Source organism: Trichomycterus rosablanca, chromosome 2 (assembly GCF_030014385.1).
Source record: "Trichomycterus rosablanca isolate fTriRos1 chromosome 2, fTriRos1.hap1, whole genome shotgun sequence".
Taxonomy (NCBI): Eukaryota; Metazoa; Chordata; class Actinopteri; order Siluriformes; family Trichomycteridae; genus Trichomycterus; species Trichomycterus rosablanca.
In genome coordinates, this window is record NC_085989.1 from 52,284,795 (window position 1) to 52,294,790 (window position 9,996).

The 9,996-nt window shown below is 37.4% G+C and overlaps 1 protein-coding gene across 1 annotated transcript; it reads left to right on the top strand.

Moving 5' to 3' along the window:
* The first annotated feature begins 704 nt into the window (after positions 1-704).
* On the top strand, positions 705-8,921 carry LOC134302089 (GTPase IMAP family member 8-like). The gene is made up of 4 exons (XM_062987126.1): positions 705-771; positions 820-1,419; positions 2,245-3,114; positions 8,899-8,921. The coding sequence occupies exons 1-4, from the start codon at positions 705-707 to the stop codon at positions 8,919-8,921; spliced, it is 1,560 nt and encodes a 519-aa protein (XP_062843196.1).
* Positions 8,922-9,996: the final 1,075 nt, after the last annotated feature.

A 9,996-nucleotide genomic window follows, 5' to 3' on the forward strand; every position in this document is an offset into this window, starting at 1 on the left:
CTTCAGTCAGTCTGCTATTTCAAAAATTAAAAAAAGAAATAAAATTTGCAAACACTTTGTAAAAAAGATAACAAAGTTCAACCTGTGCCAAAAAACTAATTTGTGAGAGTTCAAGTCTTATTACTGTATTAGTGGCTGTTTTTCTTTTTATCCCTGTCAAATACCTCTCCATTCTGTACATCTAGACCAGGGGTGCCCACATGTTCATGACTTGAGATCTACTGTTTCAGTCTACAGGTCATCACCGTCTACTTTTTACGGTCCACTCATCATTTTTCCAAAAAGCTTTGAAGCTTTTTTAAATGCGGCAGGATGTGTGTAGTTACAAAACGCAAATGAAAGAAACAGTGGGCACAATTGATGTCAGTCCCGCTGAGCTGTTTGAATGAGGAACGATGTACCAGCGTGTATTGTGTGATCGATGTATTGAGCTCCTCTGATCTAGACTCTTTGTCAGAATGAATCGATGTTAAAACATTGGTTCCGCACTTCCATTTCTGTCAGACGCGCCCTCTGTTATGCCCCACACTTTGGGAACCACTGGTGAGTGGCAGGAGTAAATTGTGAGATGAGTATCTGTCAGAGTGAAAGTAAAATAATCAAGTCAGTAGTGAGGCTGTTGTATGTTGTATGGCACTTAGTAAAAAAAACAGGATAGGAGACACAGATGCTGAGATTTTTATATTATATACAAAGTAAGGAACATGAAGTACATGAAGAAGTACATGAAGTACATGAAGAAGATGATTTACAGCTTCTGTTTAGCCATACGTCTGTTTATCATAAGGTGATGAATAAGATTTTACTTTATTTTTTCAGAGGAATATGAGTTACTGAGCACCCCACAGAACTATCATCCACCTCCACATTACACGATAATCCTCCTAGGAAAAACAGGAGTTGGGAAAAGTGCTTGTGCAAACAGCATCCTGGGAAAAAAGGCTTTTGTTTCTAAGAAGAGCATTAAAACTGTAACTAAGCAGGTTCAGATGGACAGAGTGATTTTTGATGGAGAGATTTTTCATGTGTACGACACTCCAGGAGTGTTTGATCCAGACAGGAACAATGACAATCTAAAACAGTTCGAGTCTCTCCTCCAGCCTGGTAAGGCAGTTTATAATGTGGTGTTGTTGGTGATGAAGGCTGACAGACTAAGTCCAGAAGATGAGGAAGCTGTTAATCTGATAAAGGATTTTATACCAGAACGTCTCATCAGAAACACCTGGATCCTCTTCACCAGAGGAGATGAGCTGGAGAGAGAAGATCTCACTATAGAAGAGTTTATAGAAGAAACTTATAAACTAAAGAGAATCGTGCAGAGATTTGAGAACAGATATCACGTCTTCAACAACTTCTCCTCAAGTCCACATCAAGTCAGAAGTTTAATCAACAAGATCAAAATAACTGCACAGATCATCTGTAAGTGTAATTGTATTTACTATTTAGTGATAGAAATATTACAATTTATATAGGTGTCTGTATACTTCAACAAAAATGTGTTAGATCAGTAGGTTATTCATGCATACAGTGCATATGCATATTTGTAACAATTATTTTTGAACTTAAAATTAAAATAAAACAAAGACAAAGACAACCTGAGGAAACATAAACTGTAGGAGTGGGTGTTTATTAATAAATAAAATGAAGTAAAACAGACAAAACATAAAATATCTTGCCTTTATTCTGTTTGCATAAAATAAAATAAGAAACACTGCAGGGTTTAGTTTAGTTTTTTTCAGCATTTTCCGCTGTACCAACATTTTCTAATTGGGGATGTAAATCGGTGTATATTGCACATGCTGGACAGTGTTAATTTATAACTACTGTAAATAACAGGTACTGAAAGCAAATGTGCTATCAAGGGTTAATCTGCTACAAGTGACATGTGACAGAAAGCATTGGAGAAAGTTGGTCCAGCTGTGCAGCCAACCATCCCAAAGTGATGACATGACATGAAAGAAATGAACATGTTGTTGTAACACAAATAGCACAATTACATTCTATATGTGATCTCTATATACAGAGTGTAGTTGTGTTTATATGTACGTGTGTGAGCTGCTGAAATACTCTAACTTCCCTTTAAGGATTAATAATTTCTTATGGTCACCACAGTCTATATTTTATCACTTTAACTTCATATAATATTGCAATACATTAACAGGAATAAGGGGTAATGTAGAACATTTACTCATCTGCACTTTGGCTCAGATGTGTGAAAGTTGTTTTCTTGTTATTAATGTTTAGATCCAGAGATGATTTTTCCACAAATACTACTTGACCCTGAGGAAGATCCTCTTCACAGAAGAATTGTGCTGGTGGGGAAGAGCGGTTCTGGAAAGAGTGCTACAGGAAACACCATCCTGGGAAAGAAGAGATTCAGATCTGAGTTCAGTTGTAGCTCTGTAACAGTAAAATGTGAAAAAGAGAAAGCAGTGGTTACAGGAAGGAATCTAACTGTGATCGACACACCAGGAATATTTGACACAACAACAAATCTTCGGAAGTTAGCTGAGGAGATAGGGAGGAGAATCTATCTGTCTGCTCCAGGTCCTCACGCTTTCCTTTATGTTCATTCTATTATTACCAGATTCACTGAACAGGATGTGATAGACAAATTAGAGAGGATTTTTGGAAAAGGCATGAGCAAATACACAATCATTCTCTTCACTCATGGCGATTCATTAAAAAATAAAACAATAAACATTGAGAGTGAGATACAGAAAAACAAATCTTTAAGGAAAGTAATAGATCAGTGTGGAGGTAGATATCACATCTTCAACAATAAAGACCGGAGAGGGAAACACCAGGTCACTGAGCTGTTACACAAGATCGACAGAATGGTGAAGCAGAATAGAGGAAGGCGCTACTCCAATGAGATGTTAAAGGAAGCAGAGAAACTCAGACAAGAGGATGAGAGAAACCAAAATAAAGAAGGGTTTAAAGCATTTTACAGAAAATACAAATGGAGGTTGTTTGCTGCTTTTTTTGGTGGGGGAGCAGGACTTGGAGCTGCAGTAGGAGCTATAGTAGGTGTTTGTGTTGGTGGTCCTGTAGGTGCAGCCATTGGTGCAGGCGTTGGTGCAGGCATTGGTGCAGGCATTGGCTCTCTTGCAAGTGCTGGCATTGGAAGCATGTACTTACATAAAAATGCAAAGAACGATAGAGCTGAAGGTCAGAGCGCAAATACAGAAACTGTAACAGATGAAGATGAGAATGAAGATGAGGGAGAAGATGCTTCATCACATTTTGGTAAGATTCAGGACCCAGACGATGATTTAGACATTTGTCCATTGATCAATTTCCAAAGTAATGTCAGACGTCGTTAATAAGGCCTGAACTAAACCTGACATGTTTTATTAACATCTGTATATAATGTTACTCTTTATATATGGTTTACTGCTTGGTTTTAGAATTGAGATACCTGGTGATTGGGATTGCTTTTATTACAGTTTTTGTAGTCAAGTCAAGTCAACTTTATTTATATAGCGCTTTTTACGATAGACATTGTCTCAAAGCAACTTTACAAAATCCAGGACCAACAGATACAAAAACCCCTGTTGAGCAAGCCGAGGGCGACTGTGACAACGAAAAACTCCCTGAAAATTACAGGAAGAAACCTTGAGAGGAACCAGACTCAGCAGGGACCGTCTTGGGTGGTCTAGAGGACACTTTAAATAGATACATGATTTACACAAATCATACAACACAGAACCTAAATAAACTAAAAGTTATAACTGGCAATAAATAGATAAATAAATAAATAATAGAGTTGTTATTTGGTCTAGTCTTCAATAAAGTCTGTAGTGAGTTCTTGTCATTCTTGGTGCAATTACTCCAGACCCATCACAGCAGCGTCGAGCAGCGTCGTTGTCACGGCAGTCTCGACTTTAATCCTTAACCTCGAGCTGGTAAACAGGTTTCCATCAGAATGCCCTTGGAGTAAAACAACAAAGAATGTAGTTAATAATGTACAATGCTAGTTGAGTAAAACAGTTTTACAGAGAGTTTTAGACTCCGGCAGCCCTAATTATTACAGCATAACTAAAAGGGAGAGCGAGCAGGTAACAAGGTCATGAAGGCTTTCACAGGACATCAGCGCCCACCTCTCCTACCTAAACCAGAGTGATTGGACAAGAGAGGCAGAACGACAGCAACCCAACATCCCTGATCACCACAAGTTTCTATGACCAAGAACCCCCAAGCTCTGCGCCTTTGTCTATACTAGTCAAAAGCCTGAGAAAATAAATATGTTTTCAGTCTAGACTTAAACATTGAGACTGAATCCCGAACAGAGGCAGGAAGATTATTCCAAAGTTGTGGAGCTTTGTAAGAAAATGCTCTTCCACCAGCTGTGGTCTTTTTAATTTTAGGAACTATAAGTAACCCTACATCTTGTGAACGAAGTGGACGCGCTGGGTTGTAGTGATCAATAAGCTCACTCAGATACTGTGGTACAGACCATGTAGCGCTTTATAGGTTAGTAAAAGTATTTTGTAATCAATGCTGAATTTAACTGGCAGCCAGTGTAGAGATGATAGAACAGGACTAATATGATCAAATGTTTTAGTTCTAGTTAGCACTCGAGCTGCTGCATTTTAAACTAACTGGAGTTTGTTTATGGATCTACCAGAGCATCCAATTAGAAGAGCATTACAATAATCTAACCGAGAAGTTATAAACGCATGGATCAGTTTTTCGGCGTCATTAACAGATAATATATTTCTTATTTTAGAGATATTATGCAGATAACCTCAGTTTTATCTGAATTAAGTAAAAGAAAATTACCTGACATCCAGTTTATGTCGTTTACACAATTTTCTTTCTTACTGATTGTGTCAGTATCATTTGGTTATTGTATATTGAATGCTTTATTTTTCTTTCATTAATTTAGAGCAGAGTTTTAAGTTAGATTTTTTTTTTATGATTATTTAATATATTATTTGGTTATTAAAAAGCGTGCACAATATGGCCTTGTTTTTGCCTGTTTATTTATGCAATTTGATAATTTTAGTTATTTAATTAGATGTGTATTGATTGTGTTAACAAAAATAAATATATAAGTTAAATATCGTACTGTGTTTTTTTTTATTTTATTTTATTAATAATTTTGTCTATGGGTGCCCTTTTTTTGGCTTGAGCACCTGCCCCCAAAAATGTCTGTGCATGTGCCTGCTTCATATATTAGTAGGGAGTGGTCAGAAATTAAGTCTTTCTGTGGTATTGGGTAATGCCTACAGATTCTAAAATAGAGTCAAACGCAATTTTGAGTGGATTACACTTATCCTCATAATGAATATTAAAGTCACCAACAATTAAAGCTTTTTTAGTTGATAAGACTAATTTAGAATGAAAATCAGGGGGTCGATAAGGACCAGGGGGTCGATAAACAGTAACCAGCTTAAACATACTAGTTTTATCAGATGAACATTTATTGGCTATGTCAGAGATAAGAACTTCAAACGAGTTTGTTATGGGAGTTGAGTTTACAGTAAGACCTATGTCCTTGTCATAAATTGTGGCTATTCCTCCACCACGACCGCTAAGACGTGGCTTATTTTCATAACTGTAACCCGGAGGAGATGCTTCATTTAAACCTAGATACTCATCAGGTCTAGCCCAGGTCTCAGTTAAACAAAGTGCACTAAGACAATTATCTGTAATTATTTCATTTACAATTACTGTTTTACATGCAAGTGACCTGATATTTAGAAGTCCTAACTTTAGTTTAGCCCTACTAGGGTTTTCATGATGCTCATTTATATTAATTTTAATTAAGTTATTATGACATACTTTTTGATTTTTTTTTGGCTTACACCTGCCACGGTAAACAGACACAGTCTCAATGGTTTGTGACCTAAGGATTCCGGGTGACGTCCGATGGCGACTCGCAGACAGTCGGTTAGGCCTGTGTGTCTGCTGCCTGGTCTTGGCTCTGGATAGTCATTTAGCACTATCTGCCGCTACACTAATGCGGTGGTAAAGCCTGTCACCTATGCTGCAAGAAATGCGAGCAGCACGCTCCCACGTGGGCTGGACACCATCCTGCTTCAAATGACCAGGCCTTACCTCAAAAGTGGACCAGTTATTTACAAAATCACTGCAGTTTTCTGAGCACCATTTAGACATCCAGCGGTTCAGCGACAACAACCTGCTGTAGGTTTCACCACTGGGTCGAATCGGTAAGGAGCCAGAGCACACTACTGCCTCAGACATCGACCCCCAAAGGACCACCACAGAGCAGGTATTATTTAGGTGGTGGATCATTCTCAGCACTGCAGTGACACTGACATGGTGGTGGTGTGTTGGTGTGTGTTGTGCTGGTATGAGTGGATCAGACACAGCAGCGCTGCTGGAGTTTTTAAATACCGTGTCCACTCACTGTCCACTCTATTAAACACTCCTACCTAGTTGGTCCACCTTGTAGATGTAAAGTCAGAGACGATCGCTCATCTATTGCTGCTGTTTGAGTTGGTCATCTTCTAGACCTTCATCAGTGGTCACAGGGCGCTGCCCACGGGGCGCTGTTGTCTGGATATTTTTGGTTGGTGGACGATTCTCAGTCCAGCAGTGACAGTGAGGTGTTTAAAACCTCCAGCAGCGCTGCTGTGTACACTCCAGCAGTGATCCACCACCTAAATAATACCTGCTCTGTGGTGGTCCTGTGGGGGGTCCTGACCATTGAAGAACAAGGGAAAGCAGGCTAAAAAGTATGTAGAGAAACAGATGGACTACAGTCAGTAATTGTAGAACTACAATGCAGTGCTTGTATACGGTAAGCAGAGCTGATAAAATGGACAGTGAGTGTAGAAACAAGGAGGTGGTTTTAATGTTATGGCTGGTAAGTGTATATGGATACTCAACCATAAGCCTGTTGTCAAACATGAACTTACCAATGATGCGACAGGGTTCTCAGTTACATTCCTCCTTTTTCTCATTGAAAATTTGAACATAACGGACTGTTTAATTTATTTATTTTTTATCTGTGTAAAACCTGTGTAATTTTGAAGACTTACAAAGGATACATAAAATGTTATTTATTTTTACTACTGGTGTTTTTAATAAAGGATAAGATGTATTATGGGTCATTCTATAATTTGGGGTACATTTCACATTACCAAAAAAGTACAAAAACAATGTTCTCTCTCAATTAAACAATCAGTGGTTCAAGTTAATATATTCCTTTAGTGTAACATATCCACTATTTGCAAAGCTTAAACATTAATTAATAATTTTTTTTTATTTAAAAGGGACAGTAGATGTAGACTACTAGGTAACTTAGTTGACAGGTAACATAGTTGACAATTTCCCTATTTTGACCCATAACTTCAGTGGTAGACCTTGCCTGGCTGACCACATGTCATTTCTTGAACAGAATAATGTCTAATTTGAACATACATTTGAATACAAATTATAAAAAAAATTTTTTACCATAACAATATATGTAACATAGTTGACAGTCAATTAATATACTCATTGACAATGTTCTATTATAGATAAAATATTTTAAAAAATAAGAGGACATTCACCACAGTTTGTTCAATATACCCTCCACAGAGAACAATGATATCATGTAATGCTGGTCACATGGTTTTAGAACAAACCATTTTTGAGTTGCTGAGTGGAGTTCTGTTAGTAACATAGTTGACAGAACTTTTGCGGACATTAATAAATAAAGATATTTAAATTATTTAAAAGAGAAACTTAATTTAAAAAATATTATTTTTCTTTAGTATTTAAACTTTTGAAATAAATAAAAAAATTAATGTTGTTGCCCTTAATGATTTTATTCGTTATTTTGAAACCAAGGCACCCTCAACTTAAAAAATTGACACAGCAAAAACTGTTCATTTAGGAACATCATGACAAATTTCAAACTAAATGAAGCATAGGATGCACATAATGTTTTTGTGATATAACAACATGTTTTCCATTAATAGATAAAATATGACATTTTTAAAGAAAATAGTTAGAATAAATATAATTATTATCATTGGACATGGAATGTACCCCAAATTATAGAATGACCCTTATATGTATTAGTGTGTACGTTTACATTGTTAAAAAATTACATACACATTTTTAATCTTGCGTTTTGTGAGTTTTCTAAAAATCGTGTTCAAAATTATACCCACCCTACTTAGATGATTATCTGAGTGGACAAAAAAATCAATGGGACTAGTTCATTGGACTTATTTTGAAAGTCCTGTCTGGGTCTATTAGGGCCCACAATTTACACTGCATTGACAGAACATCAACAAAACCATAAATTCCAAGGTACTGTCTGTGGATCTTCAAGATCAAATTCCAACATTGTATAGATCAGGCTTGGCACAACTTTGAACCTTCTAAGAGTTGGTCATCCAGCCAAATACAGCATCTATGACTTTGACCAGTAAGCTAGAACCCATTTGCCACTTTAAAAGAGCTCTAAAATCTGTTTGGTTGGACAACCATCATCAACCATGTGTAAATATGGCTAATTAAATGTAGACTAATGGTAAAAATATACCTTTAGATTGTTTAGCCCAAAACTAGTATGAAGTAATATCTAAACTTAACTGAAAACAATCTCAAAACAGGACAGAAGCTTTATGGAATCAATAATGAGGCAGTTTCTGCATTTAACTACTCAGCTATTTAACCCTTAATCCTGCCATGTCTTAAAATTGGAGAATTTGTAGTTTTTGGCAGAAGCCCAAATAATCAGGAAAAGTCCTGGGCAACCCCGTCTTCCGCCAAGCTGAGGGATGTGTGTGCTAGCCACGTTCCATACGGGATCTGTATACTTTCTGAATTCTCCAAACTTCAGTCAAGTTTTAAGGTGAACATTTTGGAGCAGGTGCTTCTTTTTTCATGGTGACCTCTAAATTTTTTCTGTGTTCATTACTCCCATTTTAGTTCACATTTGGGTTTTCACTTAACATAATGCGTGTCTTAGCATAGTTTGAGACGTGAACTTCGATTCTAATCCATATGGTAGGACTTTTATTTTGACCTTGGAGATAGCAGGTTGTGGCTGGTGGAGGAGGTGTTTTTCTTTAGCGCGTTTTCCGTTCTCGCTCTTGAGTGGTGTTGTCTGAATAAAAGTTTGTAGTCCAGTCCATTGTTCCAGACTGAGTTTCTTTGAGTTTGTTTCATTTATACGAAGACCACGACTACCCACACATACCACGCCTTACATTATTGGTGGCAGCGGCGGTTTTTGCTTCGTTTTGGACATTCTTCTAGAGTTTTCAGTTGCATGGACTGAGTAAGTCATATTTACCAAGACTATATTTATAACTTTCGGGCATTTTCTTTCACTTTCGTGTGAGTTTTATGTTTTCGGAGCGCTATTACTCAGTTTTATTAAAGTTTCAGCTGTTTTTGATGGAGTATGCTATCTAGCTGGCTTTGCTGGACTGTTTTGTGGCATTGTAGTCATTTGTGGTCTCATAGCCACACCTTTTGACGTATTTGGGAAACTGCACAATGAACTGCCTGAACTCTCTACAGTATAATAAATCTGTGCAGTAGTACATGAGGATTTTATGTGCTCAGCATCATAAAGTGGTTAGTGAAAGTTTTTCTTGCTCAAAACCTATTTGCAGACTGCATAAGTGTTCTAAAAGCAAAATACTTTTTTGGACAAAAGCAGTACAACGGAGAAATAAGGCTTTTGCTCTGAGAGCAGGATTTTTGGACATGGCTGAGGATGCAATGACAACCCACACTGTGCATTTTAAGGCTGTTTTGCCTCCGGTTTTCACTGGGGATGGCAATGAAAGCTTTTCTCAGTGGGCTAGACGGTTCCAAGTGTGCTGCGAGACCTCAGGTATGGATAAGGCTCAGCTTGCAAAAGTACTTCCATCTAGACTGTCAGGAGCTGCTTTCAGCTATTGGGATAGTCTCTCAGACGAAGTTAAAGCTGATTATGACAGAACATGTAACCAGATGCAAGCTGTTTTTGGTCAGAAACAACAAATAAGGACTTTTCAAACGTACTTGAATGCACGG